The sequence below is a fragment of the Trachemys scripta genome, chromosome 1, assembly GCF_013100865.1.
Source record: "Trachemys scripta elegans isolate TJP31775 chromosome 1, CAS_Tse_1.0, whole genome shotgun sequence".
Classification (NCBI taxonomy): domain Eukaryota; kingdom Metazoa; phylum Chordata; order Testudines; family Emydidae; genus Trachemys; species Trachemys scripta.
Window position 1 is genome coordinate 185,667,372 of NC_048298.1, and position 16,917 is coordinate 185,684,288.

The following is a 16,917-nucleotide window of genomic DNA, read 5'->3' on the forward strand; positions in this document are numbered from 1 at the left end:
TAAACACACTACTGTAATGATAATAAAAAAAGACTAAACACAAAAGGCTGTTTACCTGGTAATAAAGCTACAAGCGTCTTCAGGGTTGGTGAATGCTTTCCATCTTGCAGTTGGGATCCCATGCCGGTCCAGAAAGGCTTTAGCAAAACTCTTACTGGTCTCTAGCTGAGCTGCCTTGGCTGTAGGACCAAAACATCTAACCCCAGCTCCTGTCAAGTCATCCACAATGCCTAGCAATCAAGAGATTTAAGCGTTATTATTACAACAGTAATGAGCTGGTTTATAAGAGTTACAAGTTAATGAAGTTGTTGCTTTGTATAACCACTTTGACACATTAGTGAGTAACAGCTACAAACGCTGTGCCATGTATAGGATACATCATGGGGATTGTGCCAATTTTACCCCATGGACCTCAAGGGCAGCGTTTGCCGTAACTAGCAAAGGAGGATCTGGGCTTTAGTACTCTTAGGTCAGAATTTGTTGTTGCACCATGTAACTGCAGAAACACCACTTTAACAGATACAACTCCTTTTCCCCTTTATTACAGCCCTCAGCCGAAAAGTCTATGGTAATCACTGGGGGAGAATATCGCACGAGATGTGAGAGAATCAAACGAAAACTTACAAATTCTATAGGTAAGTTTCATATGCTGACTTCCAAATCAGTCAGTTGTTTTCAAAAACATTTCATTTAATAAGTTAGTTAAGGTTGCTAAGCGACAACATTGACACATCATTTACAAACCCAAGCACTTAAAAGAAAAGATCTGAATAGTTAAGGACATCATAAATTTTAAACTACATGCATAAGAACCTTCAGAAATGTGCATTTCATCAGAATACAACCATCTGGAACTTCAGGGAACAATGGGCCTGCATCTGTTCCCACTGAAGTCAATAGCAAGTGTCCAAATGTGTTCATTGGGAAGAGAAGAAAGCCCAATATTCCATTAACCTAGGGACCTTGAAAGTCCTTCCCCCACCCCAGATATGAAACTGGCCCTCAAACAAAAAAATATAAAATAAAAAAAATACACTGAGAACATTTGTTCAGCAGAGAAAGTTATAATCGGGAGATTCTGGTTTCTATTCCTAACTGCTGCATGACTTTGGGCAAGTCAATTAGAGACTGATTTGCAGAGATGCTGTGCCCACCCACAAATCCTATTAACTTCAACAAACATTGCAGGTATTCAGCACCTCTGAAAATCAGACCTTTAATCACTCTGTGCCTCAGTGCCACATCTGCAAAACAGAATATTAATACCTCCCTACTTCACAGCATAAATCAGTTAAAGTTTACAAGGTGCTCAGACACTATAATGCCACAGAAAGCCTCTAAATAAAGACATAACTGTCCTCAGCAGTGGTAATTTTTTCTAGCACATCTGAAGCAATAAATTAAAACCCATAATTCCATGAATATGGCAATAAGTGGGTAGAACTTTAATAATTTATTTTAAATTTACCAGCCGCAAGAGGAACTTCTGGGCCCACCACCACAAGTTTGATCTCATTGTCTTTGCAGAACTGGACAAGAGCGTCATGATTACTGATTGAGATGGCTGTCAAAAGATGCAAGAGAAATTTAAACAGAGTATAATGAAGAACAGAAGCTTTACATATAAAATAAAAAGAGAAAGCTTGCAAGAGACTAGATATCAAATTGTGTGATGAAAGCTCTGCAAAAAGGCAATATTATTCCACGACTTTTATCAAGAATAAATCCAAAGTCAACAGTGGGCTGAGTCACCTGAACTCACACAGTTCTGAGCTTGATTGGTCATTTGCAATGGGAACGACAGCAGTCTGAAGCTACTCTCATCATTTGAGAAACAGAGCAAAAGCATTACACCCTCTTAGTCCCGGGATATTTTGCTTTAAGCTTTTTTCTCTTTTCATGATGTAGTGTTACTAACGAGGGTGCTATGCTGCATGCTTACAGGATGGGAAATATACTGAGAAAGGTGAGGGGTTTGCGGTATTTTAGGTTGCCACAAAAACCAAATTAAATCCACAGGATTATATCCTGATTGTTTAAACCTTGAGATTAACAATACTGCAACTGGCAAATAAAAGCATCATGTCAGACTGCTGCATCCCTGCTATGTGCTCACCCCAGCTCTAGGTGAAATTCCCTCTTGTGCCCAGCTTCTACTAAATGCAGCCAAATAAAAGGTGCTCTGTCAGAGAGACCTGATTATGGGTTTCTGATTCTCTGTCCTAGCACTGGCACAGGTTAGAATAGCTCAGGGGAAAAAATCAAGACATTATACGTCTGACTGTATAGTCTTCCTGCAGGACTCAGCTAAAAACAGACATTATGACATACAAAATATTAGCAGAGGATCCACAGTATGCGCGAATGTCCCAGCAAGAAAGAACAATGAAGGAGTCATTTTGTTCATGTATTATTCCAAAATGCACCTGTTTAGCGTGCAACATAATTTTCATGACGGGTGTAGGCTGAAAGGGAATATTTTTGTATTCTTTCTGAAACCATTCATTTGGCATATGACTATTGTATTCTATCCTGAAGAAAGGAACACAGGCCAGAGTTTTCAAACCTAGGTGCCTAAAGTTTGACTCCTAACTCCATATTCAGGCACCTAAATAAAAATGTCATCAGAAGTGTTGTACACCCAGAAATCCCAGTGAAGTCAACAGGTGCTCATCATGTTTGCAAAACAAAGCACTTTTATTCTGGTGCCTAAATATGGAGTTAGCAGTCTCACTTCAGACACCCAGGTTTGAAAATTTTGGCCACTATGACTAAAGTTCGGGAAAACTGGTATTAGATTTTTTTTTTTTTTTAAAAGATCTGATATCCTTTTGTACCTCAATGACTTGCAAAACAAGTTACCCATAAAGCCACTTTTTTTGAGAGACGGGTGTTGTTTAACTATGATCGGATTATAAACCTTTTGTGAAAGAGAAATTTTTTATCTTTTAAATTTGCATTATTTCCCTTGGAAAAAATCACAAGACATGGGATTTCAATGCTAATTAAAGGGTATCTCGTGCATCCTGCTGTACATTGCTGCCAAAGAGAGGGAAGGATAGACTTCCAGGACCAAATCTTGATTAGACTGAAGTCAGTGGCAACACTCCCATTGACATCCATGGGGAAAGGATTAAATCCCCATGCTTTAGACTATAATAAGGCTCACGTGCCTCTGTGTAATTATTTCTCATTTTCTCACGCACACTAGACCGAGTTCCTGGCCCAAGCAGCAAATCTTGGCTCTACAGCGATGTAAGGGGAGTGTGGGGAAGTGGGATGAAGCCTTCCCCCACAAGCCACAGAATATTAATTCACACCTCCTCTCAAATCCAGGTTATGCCCCTCTAATGCCTGAAGGGGCTTGGATTTACCCCTTAACACACATTCAATGAGGCTCCAGTCCAGCAAAGTACTTAAATGGATGTTTGAGGGGACTATTCGAGTAGCTAAAATGATGTTCATGCTTTGTTGGATTGGGGCCGGAATCTCCAATATGTAGATAGATGCATCATTTTTTTTACTGGAAAGATGACAGAAAAGTGTAGTAATTCTTATAACAGTATTCTTTAAATGACATTTAATTTGATAATCTGGATCTTATGCGAACTGGCTTTAACTTGATTTAACAGAGGGATAAACCTCTTTGTTTAACATTGTGAATGCAGAGGGATCATATGATTTCCATGTGAACGCTCATTCCCTTCCCCTCACCCTCAAAGACAAGCTACAGATTTGTTCTGTTTGGCTGATGACACTGCAAACGGTCAAATAAGACAGAGAAAAATAAATATGGCATTTCTTTGGTTGAACCATCAGGTGAAGTAAAAGTTACAGATCAGTGGTTTTCAACCTGTGGTCCGCAGACGTCTGGGGGGCCGCAGACTATGTCTAAGGGGTCCGCAAAAGATTATCGTTACCATAGAACAGTGGTTTTCAACCTGGGGTCTGCAGACTATGTCTAAGATTTCCAAAGGGGTCCACACCTCCATTCAAATTTTTTAGAGGTCCGCAAATGAAAAAAGTTTAAAACCACTGATCTAGAGCATTTATTTTACATACAGAATGTGTGAAATCTGTCATGGCTCATGTTTTCACAGGAGGGAGTAAGGAGATTTTAGTTGCATGCTATACAAGCATATATACAGCATGTATGTGTATATAATGCACATCTACACATATACTGCATTAATCTTAATTGTATGTGTAATAACGTATTTCAAAGTATACAGTTTATGGCTATATTCGTTGAAATATTTGGAAACATAAGCCCATCATTAAAATATTCTCTTCAGCGGTGTGATCTAATGGAGCAAGTAATTCCTGGCTCCCTCTCCTGGACTGAGTAATTATTCCTGCTCTCCCACTGAATCATTGTGTGACTTTCGGAAAGTCACTTAAGCCAACATTTTCAAGAGCCACATCCAATTTTGGATGCTCAACTTTAAATAGCTTAGGTCTGACTTTTATAATTGATGACTACCAATTCAAGCCAACTGATGCTGTAGGTACTTAAAACCTCTGAAAAAGGCACCTAGAATTAACCTAACCTCATTATGTCCCAATATGTAAAACATGGATAAGAACATTTTCTTACCTACAGCATTCACCCTTAAAAACTTGCTAATCTCTTAGGTAACTAAATAAGCAATATCTCAATACACACCTAACATTCCTTGTGGGCACAAGTGTAACCCAGATTATACACCTGTGCAGGGGGAGTAAGGAAGCATAAGGAGAGTAAGGCGGCACCAGAGTGGGATGCCTGTGTCATAGGCAGGCTAGGAAGGATTAGATTTTTAATCGGTAAATGTTGATTTCACTGTGTATTATTATATATATAGAGAGAGAGTTTATTGTATTGATTTTTCACAGTTACAGAAAACCATGGGGTGGGGCCAGACAATTGTTATTTAATGACAGCAGATGTTGAGATGCTAAAAGTTAAAGTTTCATAACGATTAAACACACATTGTCAACATCATATCAAAATGTACAAAGTAAATCACCTTAAATCCAACTCTAATAACTTCTCAAGCAGCATTTTTCTTACTTCGCTTATCTGTTAAGATGATGGAAGTAGTGTGTGTGTGTGTGTGTGTGTGTACATTAACAGATAAGCATTCAGGGTCTGAAACATAAGAACTCCTATGACACTAATAGACAGAACCCTAAATTTATCAATGAACCACCAGTTTAGGCTCAACTACTGGTATTACACATTTAAAACAAACAAACAAACAAACAAAACCACACTATTTTAGGTTCTCTTTTTTGTTTATTACCTGAATTTGAAATTTTTCCATTATTGGCTGTTCCTGCATTTCCTGGAGCGACTAGCACTCGTTTTATATGTGGTGACTGTGCTAATTTCCAGGCCAGGGCATGTTCTCTGCCTCCGCCACCAATCACAAGCACTTGATCTGCCATCAGTCTGTGCAAAACAAGCAAAGTAATAACATTCAGGTTAGGAAAGCAACGACATCATTGTGTGCACTCATCAGCTAACACCTTTGGTCTGCAGAGCAGCAGAGGAACTCACTGCAAAGGCAGATGCCATTTTTGCCTGTTTCACATAATTATTGTCCTGCGGTTTTGTGTATAAATGTGGTGAATAAAGCAAGGTAACGATAGCACTGGCTCAACCAAGCACAGCACAGTCCCCATAGAAGTTTTCCCACTGAGTTCTGCCAATGCACATCAACACGAACCTTCTATACCATTCCTGGTTCTCTCCTTACCAGACTACCAACTGTACCAAATTACACAGTAATATTATGACATAGATAAATGTTCACTAGTGACCTGGCTGTGATTAATCACAGTACATTTTATATTGTGACCTAAATAGGTTTCTGAAGAATGTGAAAATGTCAAAGATAAAGTCCCTTTGGACTAGTGAAGAATTATTTGCTAGTCCAGGGTTAGGCAACCGGCGGCACAAGAGCTGATTTTCAGTGGCACTCACACTGCCCGGGTCCTGGCCACCCATCTGGGGGGCTCTGCATTTTAATTTGATTTTAAATGAAGCTTCTTAAACATTTTAAAAACCTTATTTACTTCACATACAATAGGTTAGTTTTATATTATAGACTTATAGAAAGAGACCTTCTAAAAACGTTAAAATGTATTACTGGCACGCGAAACCTTAAATCAGAGTGAATAAATGAAGACTCGGCACACCACTTCTGAAAGGTTGCCGAGCTAGTCTGTCTAGTGGTGTTGCTAAATGAGAGAGCTCAAGACTTCTCACGAGTGATGTCTGAAAATCTTCTTAATACCTTATATGAAAATGAAAAGGTCAGAATGATGAAACAGGGAAACGTTTTCCAACCTCGATCTTTCTCAGGATAGAGCAACCGCATTCCAAACAAAGCTTTACAGACGAGCACATGAAGCGCAGCATGTCCTGCTAAAACACAAAGCGGCCTGACCCTGCAAGGAGCTGATCCGGGGTCTGTTCCAACGTTCCCCAAAAAACAGTGGAAACACTCCCTTTGATTTCAGTGAGAGTTAGCTGGGGGAACCTCCAAATGAACTAAAACTTAATCACATTACTTCAACGGGAGTTGGTAATGCTTACAGTCCTGCACGGTAAGGCTCAGCCTTTGCAACAATAAGAAGCTAGTTGCTATAGTAAATAAGACATTACTTAAGCATTTCAGTGACATTTTCTCTTTACATTAAGTTTCTAAATTAATTAATAGAAATAAATAGGTATTCTAACTTGGAGTTTTTGAAAAAGAAAAAGCTACATTTCCAAGATATTGACTAAATAATCTATAACCGGGGTTCTCAACGTTTTTCTTTTTGAGGCCCCTTCAACATGCTATAAAAACTCCACAGCCCACCTGTGCTACAATTGTTTTTCTGCATATAAAAGCCAGGGCCAATGTTAAGGGGTAGCAAACAGGGCAGTTGCCTGGGGCCCCATGCCACAGGGGGCCCCCCCATCAAGCTATATTGCTCAGGCTTCTGCTTCAACCCCGAGTGATGGGGTTCAGGGCCCTGGGCTTCGGACCCATGTGGTGGGGCTTCAGCTTTCCACCCTGGGCCCCAGTGAGTCTAATGCTGGCCCTGTTTGGTGGCCCCCCTGAAGCCTGCTTGCAGCCCCCAGACCTCTGGTTGAGAACTACTGATCTATAATATTCACAGCAGTCCAGTCTATCAGTTAGACCTTGAAGAAGCCATCCAGTAAAGGAGAATTCATTTAAGCAGAATGCCAGTAGCTACAAACCGGTGTTGCTAAGCCTGAATGTAAAATGTACTAGCGGCAAGAAAGAGTTTTATTTTTTTTAAACCACAATACATACAAGGCAGTAGTTTATACACATATCAAATAGACAGAGTTAACAGTATTATTAAATAGTGAAAATAAATTTTTAAAAGCTTTCATGCAGAGGAAAGCAACCACAGTCACTTTAATTTAATTCTTTTTAATTCTTAACAATAAATGTCACGTGATCAATAAGGGGGTCTTGTGTCTTTGCTGTCCAAACCATCTTACATTCATTAGGAGAAAGAACACCAATTGAATAAGAATTTTACTCAAACTGAAAAACCAACACTGTGTTGTAATCTTAGCAAACATGGCACTTAAATCCCATTTGTCTTCCTGCATTTCTTCCATGAAGAAGCTGGTGACCAGCCCACTTTTGTACATGTGTACAGTTTCACCCAAAGCAGGGCACAGACAAAAAGCATTTGGCACAGTATTCATGTTGGACATGCATACACACAAGCTCTATTTATAGAAGGCTAAAGACCAGAACTTCGATGTAAAAGGGTAAGAAAGAACTGTCAGAGAGCTAGTCTCCCCGAAAAATTCATAGATTCTAAGTCTAGAAGGCACCATTGTGATCATCCAGTGTGATCTCCTGTACAACTCAGACCATAGAAATTCCCCTAATAATTCCTAGGGTGTATCTTTTAGAAAAACAATCAATCTTGATTTAAAAATAGTCAGTGATGGAGAATCCACCATGACTCTTGACAAATTGTTCCATGGTTAAAAAGTGACTTACAACAGCTGGGACTGATAGCAGGGTTTCAGCCAATCAGCAGGACAAGGTATGTGCCTCATATCCAAATCAGCCATATTTCATGAGAAATTTAGTTAGTCTGCTGAAAGCGTGACTCAAACCCTGCTATCTTCTCTCCATATAGCAGCATCATATTTTTGCTCCTTTCGGTGACTAGACACTAGAAACTTGTCTTCCCTGGGAATTGTTACTATTCAGGGCCTAGTTTCCACTACAAAGGGATCACTTGGTATAATATCGTGAATATATATGAAAAAGCACGTTTTTAAACCTAAAAAGTCTTAATAGCAAATTGTGGCCAGGAAGATCCCGCACATTTTCCAGAAGATATTTCCATTCTATATGCAATAACATTTTTAAGTCTTGTACCAAATAGAAGACTCCTTCAGAGATGGAACATTTTAACAAAAACAAAAACAGAGTTTGAAGAATAAAGAAAAACCATGAATAAATCAGGTAAGCAAGTAAAAGAAAAAAGGGAAGAAAGGTTAAGGGACTGGCCACAGTGAAGGATAGTAATCTAAGAGGAAAACATTTTTTTCTTCTTTAAAAATAATATAATGTATTAGACAGTTATCTCTTATTCCTAAATGAGTCAAACCCAATAAGCATGTTCCCATGTCAGTGTATGGAACCTCATAGCAGAACAATACAGACTTGAAGAGCAAGGTTATCACAAGAGCCACAGAAATTAAAATACACGCTTTAAAGATTTATTTTGCAAAAATCACTCCATTAGTGCTTGACACAGAGGCTGAAACGAGGACAGAGAATATACTTAATGCTAGATGACGCTGATCTGAGAGAAGGGATACTCAGTAGCCAGACACAATGACAAAAGAGAAAGGCAGTCTCCAGTTAAGTTGATGCACCCATTCCCAATGCCACCACCCCACTGACTACACCACACCAATGAGATAATTGTTGCAGATTATTTTATGATTCACATTTGAGCTAATAAAAACCTCAGTCCAGATTTTTGGTCCCTCTAGGACCCCTTTGCAGCACTTCTGGGGCACAGAGGATGCATGAATCTGGCTTCTGATGAGTCCCATGATGTAAGGGGAAATCCCTAAGTGTCATCCAGCAGGCCAGTGCCAGAAATGGAAAGAGAACCCAGATCTCCTAAATCCCAGTCCAGTGCTTTCTCAGCAAAATGACTCTAGAGGAGGGTAACATGGCGGAAGCAACAGATGATAAAAATGACTTTGGCAGGGGTGGGGGAAAAGATTAGCTTTTTAGAAGGAACTCAGATCATTATGTCATAACAGTTAAACCTTGTCTCAAAATTCTTTTTCATGTACAAGCAGTCACCTGAAGCCATATTCTGCATCCTAATTTAGGGAAAACACTCACTGAAAAAAACAGTACTAAAAATCAATGGGAGTTTTGGTGGCCTCATCCCAACAGGTACTCAAACCTGCAACCCTAATTATATTCAGTGAGTTGAGAGTGCTCTCAGGGTCCAGTCCTAAATAAAGATTGCAGAATAAGGACTAGAGAGAATAAAGGAAAGAAAAGAAGCATTTTCCTTCCTGTCAACATATATACTTACATACTGAAAGTAAATATACTTTAAAAAAAGATTATAACAAATATTAGCAAATTTAACCACTAATTTCAAGGTTCCCTAGCTGAATTTAAAGAATTTATGAGGACAATACCAATTTTGGTAGTACTCCAAATTTGCAAACTGAGGGGAAAGAATAAAAGAAGGTTAAAGATCAAACCACGATAGGTCAAAAGTTTAATATTCACTTTTAAAAAAGCAAATATTTTCCTACTTGTTTAAAGCCAAAAAATAAAACAGTGTAGCATTTATATAATATGAATAACAAGCCTGTAAGTATGCATAATGAAAAAACAAAAATTTAAATTTCTAGTTTCTGAGCTGCAATTCTGACCAAGAGTAAGAACAGCTATTTTTAAATTCATATAAATAAAAAAAAATCCTATTGCCCTTATAAATAATAAAACAAGCAGTAGAAGAAGCAATTTGCAGTTACAATAATTACAGTGCTAACACCACAGTGTTTAAATTAAACGCACCCACCCGAGTTTGTTATAGCTATATAAGAACAAACGTTGCTCGTCTTACTCATGCAAGTAATTCAGTTGAAAGGGAGGGCTCACATAAAAACACAAACATTGCTGTTCCTACAACAGTGCAGAGGAAAAGCCGTTTTACGGAAGATCAAACACCACAGACCAAGCACATGGCCGAGATCACAGAATAAATCTCCTCTTACAAATTTGTCTCTTAAAACATTGTTTCTTTCAAATGCCTCACTACAGAACCTACACGTGCAACTCCGTAACATCCATGCAAGATGTGCGTTAGATAGAACACATTTCTAAAAAATTAAGGAAACACTTACTGAAACAAGAGAGCAAAGCACGTCCGCCCGTCAGACTACTAGACCTTTTGCGGCAATTTCTGCAAACGACAGACAAGTTCCCAGAATTCTCTAGCAGCATGAAATGCGCGTGCTTGAAAAAGCAATGAATGGGAGGGATTGTAAACGGAGAAAGAGAACTTTTTATACTAATAAATCAAGGGAATAAGAAATAGAAAGCTGATAGTGAATGCCACTAACAGTTCACAGTCTATCTATGCATGAAGCTAGGGATTTTACAGTCATTTATTTACAGCAGATGACTCTTTTGACGCATACAGGCCTTGGAGTTGCAAGGAGCTCTGGACAGGAGGATCGATGTGTCCCTAGTGTGCCCCATTGACTTCAATGGGGCTTTTCATAAATGTAGTGATCTGCCTATGTAGATCTGATTGCATTATCCGGGTGGCAGTCTAATAGACTGTGAAATAATTTCCCAAGGGAAGTAGTTGAGCCCCATCCTGGCTACATTTAAAACTAGATAGGACAAACACCAGAAAATGCATGACAGTGAATAATTTTCCATTGTAAGGTTACGGACTACAGCTAATAGATCTTTTTCATCTCTAGATTATTTGATTCTCTGATATAATGGAGGAAATATAACACCACTCTATAGTGAAACATTGATAGTTAATGGGTTAATTGGATGATACCCTACTAAAACTAGTACTGTTTACTATTTTACTAGGGCAAATGCTCTTGGGAATATTATGGTATTAAATAACAACAAATAATTAATTCCTTATACTTATTGTATATATAGGCTTTAATTATGAAGAATTGTGGGGATACTCTAGCATGTTAAATTTAGCATTCAAATGGTACAAAGGCATAGGTGCTGAAACTAGGAGTACTGCTGCACCCGCTGTCTTGAAGTAGTATTAACCAACCCAAATACATGGTTTCCACCTTCAGCACCTCCATTATAAAAATTGTTCCAGCAACACTGCGCAAAGGTGTTATTCATTTTGCTGCAGTTTCTTTGTTTTCCAAGAGTCGTAATATAGTTGTGAAGGACTCACTCTTTGCTGAATTTTGCTCATATCTTGATAGGAGTAATTCCTCTGAATGCAAATAGGAGTGTGTATGCATGAAAAATTATATGCTCTAAAAAGGCACAGTATAATGTTGCATCATATCTTTTTAAATTATGAGTATCAAAATAAAATATCCGTTTATTAAATACTTTTACATATATGTGTAACTCAAAGAATCATTGGTTTAAAAAAAATCCCACAATCAAGCTCTGGAGTAGCTTTCGTCTTATAAGTGGTACGATTGACTTCAATGGAACTACTATGAGGAGAAAATTTACTTCAGAGCATAAACAATTGCAGTATTGGGCCCTAAACTGGTCAACAGTAATTGATCTATATATAATCACTATGGCCTTGTATGAACTAAAAAAAATAGTTTTTTTTAATTTGAGTTTGCTTAATGGAACTAGTTCAATTCAGTTGAAAATCTCATTTACTACCAATCTAGATTAAGTTGTTACACTGTCTACACTAGTGTTAAACTGTTTTCAATCGAGCTAAGCTACTTTGATTGCGCTAACTCAATTGAAACAAAACATCTTTTTTCAGTCTAGACAAGGTCTATGTAAGCAAGATTTGAAATAAATGATTCAGTCTGACAATTTTTCACACCAATGAGATTTCTTGGTAATCCTCTCATTCTTGTCTAAAGTATGTGTGATATTGTCAGAGTAGTATCAAATGCTTTAATTCTTATTTATCAAAGGTGCCTCTGTCAGAGTTATAAGTGCTGTATAATTATTAAAAACTGAATAGATCTATTATGGTATAATGAAAATCTTTTGATGACAGTGTGGTTATATCCAATAAGCTAAAAGATCCAGTAACATCTAGCCCAGTATCCTGTTTTCCTACAGTGGCCAATGCCAGATGTTTCAAATGGAATGAATAGAACATGGCAATTGTCCATCTATATATCCCATTGTCCAGTCTAAGCATCTGGCAGTCAAAGGCTTAGGGACACCCAGAGCATGGGGGTGCAGCCGTGACCATCTTGGCTTATAGCCTTGATGGACCTTTCCTCCAGGAACTTTAATTATTTTTTGAATCCAGTTATAGTTTTGGCCATGACAACATCCCCCGGCAGTGAGTTCCACAGGTTGACTGTGCATTGTGTGAAATACTTCCTTTTATTCTAAACCTGCTGCCTATTAATTGTATTTGTTGACCTTCGATTCTTGTGTTATGCAAAGGGATAAATAACACTTCCCTATTTACTTTCTCCACAGCATTCATGATATTATAGACCTCTATCATATTCCCCCAATAATAATAGACTATAAATAAGATCTCCGCAGCAATTGATTTGCTGTCAAATTAGTGTAGGTTGGCTTTCCAGAAACTAACACATGCAGCTTGTCTTGAGGACATATACTATGTATAGAATTTACTTTGGGTAAATTAATATTTGAAAATTTAACTTTGTCACTCAAGAATACAGAATCATCACATAACTGTATGCCATCACCCAATTTGGCTATTTTCTCTCACAGACCAAATAAGGAAAGGGGTAAGGCTGCATCAGTGGAACACCAAAATATGTGTGTGAGAAAGTGCTTTGGGGATAATATCCCCAAATATCTGCCACAAGGGCAACTGGATTTAAGTGCAGCTGCTCCGTTTGTAGTGATGATCTAGTAAAACCTTTCCCAAACCAGAGACTGTCTGGCTAGCGCAGCTAAGGCAGAGGCTGACTTTCAGGTTGGGGTTTATTTATTTATCTGAATTTAGTTTCTGGATTCCGGTCTCCCCGACAAACCTACAGACGCAGGTCAGATCCAGACTTCCTAAGAGCTGGTTTTCCCTCACATGGTCTCTCTGTAAACACGCTCTGCCCTGTGCGTGACTTTACACAGCTGCTCTCTGTGTGTGCAGCCATCAGCGCACGGAGCCGCGCCGCACCCCCGGCTGCAGCGGTCACCCGCCGTCTTTCTCTCGCGCACGGGAGGCGCAGGGGAAGTGCGGGGCCTGGTGCGGCGGCGTTGCCTGAGCCCCATGGCGGAGCTCCCACGGGCTGCGGCGGGCTCGGGCCCGGCCGGAGGCGGCAGGCTCGGGCTCCAGGCGATCACGGCCCCGGATCCCCGGCCTGCGCGGAGGTGAGTGGTGCCGGGCGTGCGGGTCTCCCGCGGGCGGGCAACCGAGCCCCTGCCGCGCGCCTACAGGCGGACGCGATCCCGGGGCAGCCGCCGCCCGGGCCGAGCCCCATGTACTGGCCCGGTGGGGGAGGGGAGAGGGAGCCGCGTTTCATCCCGTGGGTGGAGGGGCAGCGCGGCCCCGCGCCCACCGGCGCCCTGGGGGGGGGGGGGGGGGGGCGGGAACTCGGTGCAGTAACATGGCTGCCGGGGCCCATCCTCTTCCCCGGGCACCTGCGGGGGGAGGGGAACGTCCACGGGCCTTCCCCCGCCCCCCCCCGAGAGGCCGCGCTCTATGGTTCCTTGTGGGGGTAGAGCGGCTGATTGACGTCCCATCATGCCTCTGGTTCCACAGAGGGCGACCAATGGCGGGAGGGCATAAAGGGAACGCGTCGGCGGGGGGGCTGGCCCGTGGCTTCTTGCGCTGGTGCATTGTGGGGTAGTGGAGGACCCGCGTTGCGGATGGAGGGGGAGTCGAGCCGTGGGGCTGTCATGGCGACTAACATCGAGCAGATCTTTCGGTCCTTTGTGGTCAGCAAGTTCCGGGAGATCCAGGAGGAGCAGGAACAACAGCAGCAGCTGGGCGGGTAACGAGCCGGCTCGGGGCCGCGGGGAGGCGGAGTGGGACGGGAGCCTAGTGGGAGCGGAGTCGGGGTGGGGGCGGGGAGCGGTGTCCAGGGGGCAGTTGCGGGACGGGGACAGTGGGGGGGAGGGGGGGCGCGGGGAGGGATAACTCGGGACGGTTAGGGGGGGGAGGGGCGGCCGTTGCGGGTCACTCGAACATACAGGGCCTGGCCCGGCGCTCAGCGGCGACATCCGGTTATGGTGCAACCAGGCCGCTGCCCCTCCGGGCGGTCAGTTCTTCAGTGAAAATAACAAGTTTGGATGGGCTAATTTCGCAATGCTTTGATGCTCCTCAGAACACGTGCACGCTGGTGTGTTTTCAGTCTGAAAAAGAGTGCTTGGTGGGGTGGGTTTTACTTTGTTTTTTGGCGAGGGGAGGGAAGAGGGAAACGAAATTTCTGTGTTGCGAAAAGGCCCGGGATAAAACAGTGAGAAAATATTTTCTTCCCTTTGGCATAGTTCTAGTGACTAACAAAGTATTTTGTCTAAGAACGCAGTAAGTAAAACAAACTGAAAGATTAATATTTCACTAAAGTGCAAGGCCTCTTCAGGAGGCTAAAATATTCTTTAGAAGGTTTGGCTATAAGAAATGTGAATACATTACCTTTAAAAAATAAAAATAAAGCTCGAAATTACTTGAATTTTGTTAATATTTTTCTCGGTTAGTGGAAAGGTAGAAGGCCAGCAGAATGGTGAAACAGTCCCAGCTGAGCAAGCAAACACTTCAGATGACACAGTTACGGGTGCTGGGAGTCTTCAGAATGATCAGATAGTTCAGAAAATAGAGGAAGTACTGTCTGGGGCCCTTGATACAGAGCTACAGTGTAAATCAGGTAAATGAAAATGCTTAAACATTGCAAATATGTTTTTCTTCAAGGGGACACCATCAAGAGTAAATCTAGTCAGTATTTTGAAAATGAAATAAAAGTTTCTAGTGCTACTCTTGCCGTGCACTTCCCTGATACTTTTTATGGTTTTATAATATTTTACATATATGTAAAAATGTAATATATATTTTACATATATAATAATCCTCTGAAACTGATTATCCATATAGTGCTGTCAAGTGCACAAATTAAAAGAAAAGTAATCTTCTGCCCCTTATTTCTTTGTTATATTAATATTAAATTTTATTTGTGACAGTAACAGGATAAAAAAATCAGAGAATATAATTTTTTTTCTTAATTGACAAATGCCTCTTTAAAGATTACTTATGAAATAAGGCATGTAACAATTCATAAGTATCTTCTTCAAGGCATTGTTGTGCAGTTCTAACTCTGGCAAAACTTTCTGAAATCAATGGAAGTTTTGCCTGAGTAAGGTCTATAGGATTACTCCTCACATCATTTATCAAACTACAAAATTGTATGACCAAGCATATTAATCAGATAGCAAGGTATGAAATAAAGTAATTTAATGGTGGTGGTATTAGTGAATAATGTACTTATAATTGGAAAAAAACAGGCATTCAGCTTTCTGTTGCTTCAAATGTAATACACTAAATAAAATGCCTGTATAGACCCTCTGATAACAATGAATCCAGCAAAAACGAGTCCTGCAAGCATTGCCTACATTTGAGTAGTTCCAGTGATTTCAATGGGATATTCACATGAGTAAAGTTACTTGTATATGTAAGAATTGGCAGTATTGGGGTCCTACTTGATTACAAAAAATGCATTTTCAATGTTATGTCATGGAAATGAGAGGACTGCTGTGCACTTGGTAAGTATAGACTCTAAGTGTTTCCACAGAAGACAATGTAGAACTTTGTCGTTGATCTTTGATCTGAATAATCACAAAGGCTACATTTGCAATTTTTTCTGATAATGTTTCTTCTTTCCATAATGTACTATGGCTTTTCTACACTGAGCATTTTCAGAAATCTTCCTTGCAGTTGGTTGAATAGTACAAGGAGCAGTGGGAGCACTAGTGCAAACTGGCCATTCATGTTTTTAAAACTTGTCTAATTTTTCTCAAAAGAAGACTCGATAATTTGGTAGTAAAAAGACTTGCAACCATTATGCGCTAATGCGCCGCCAACCAGCAATGGTAAAGGTGAAGCTACAGCAGTGATTTGGGATTTATTGAAAAAGTTGTGCAGGAAAGGACGCTGACCCTATATTATTGATACTCTTCATGGCAGTTGAAGGAACATGGATAGAAATGCCTTTTTTTTTGTTTGTTTTTTTTGTTTTTTTAAATTAAAACACTTAGCTAATATAGGCCTTAGTCATACAAACACTCATGTGTGTAAAGTTACGTGCATGTTTTCATGATCAGGGCCATATGCGTTTTATAGTATGCCCATCATCATAGAATCTGAATGTTTACTTTTGATATCAACTCTTTTATTCCAAGATCACTTTCTCCTTTTAAGTATTGTTTTGAGGATAGAAGTAAATCGTAGTCGTCTGTTACAGCTTAAGGTTGCTGGGTTGCTGCAACGTACAAAAATTTTTTTTCAGTGCAATTATTTTTTTAAAGGAACCTGGCAGACTAGAATTATAAACTGTATAAAAAATGTTTTTACTAATTACACTTTAGTGCCCAATTCTGCAAGTATTTACCTGCTTCACATGCCCTTGGTTTCAGTGGCACTACTCATAGTTAAGCATGTGTGTAAATCTTTGCAGGATTGAGGCGTACTTAAGGGGGCTTTACAATGTTTGTATACCTCCCTGCT

General features: G+C 40.2%; 2 protein-coding genes across 20 annotated transcripts in view; one reads left to right on the plus strand and one right to left on the minus strand.

Moving 5' to 3' along the window:
• The window catches only part of LOC117867315 (trifunctional purine biosynthetic protein adenosine-3), a 53,831-nt gene extending 43,308 nt beyond the window's left edge, over window positions 1-10,523 (minus strand). Inside the window, exons 1-4 of the mRNA XM_034752201.1 lie at window positions 10,421-10,523; window positions 5,286-5,434; window positions 1,469-1,564; window positions 56-230 (exon numbers count right to left, since the gene is read on the minus strand). Coding sequence (XP_034608092.1) covers window positions 56-230; window positions 1,469-1,564; window positions 5,286-5,430 — 416 coding nt within the window. The 5' untranslated portion in view covers window positions 5,431-5,434; window positions 10,421-10,523. The remainder of the gene's footprint in view (window positions 1-55; window positions 231-1,468; window positions 1,565-5,285; window positions 5,435-10,420) is intronic.
• A 2,754-nt stretch (window positions 10,524-13,277) lies between these two features.
• The window catches only part of SON (SON DNA and RNA binding protein), a 58,023-nt gene continuing 54,383 nt past the window's right edge, over window positions 13,278-16,917 (plus strand). For 14 of the 19 annotated variants that reach the window (XM_034752064.1, XM_034752082.1, XM_034752114.1 and 11 more), the window contains exons 1-2: window positions 14,029-14,197; window positions 14,901-15,067. In XM_034752064.1, coding sequence (XP_034607955.1) covers window positions 14,073-14,197; window positions 14,901-15,067 — 292 coding nt within the window. In that variant the 5' untranslated portion in view covers window positions 14,029-14,072. Of the gene's footprint in view, window positions 13,575-14,024; window positions 14,198-14,900; window positions 15,068-16,917 lie in introns of those variants that run through there. The other 5 variants (XR_004643342.1, XM_034752147.1, XM_034752165.1 and 2 more) reach the window with 3 other exon arrangements.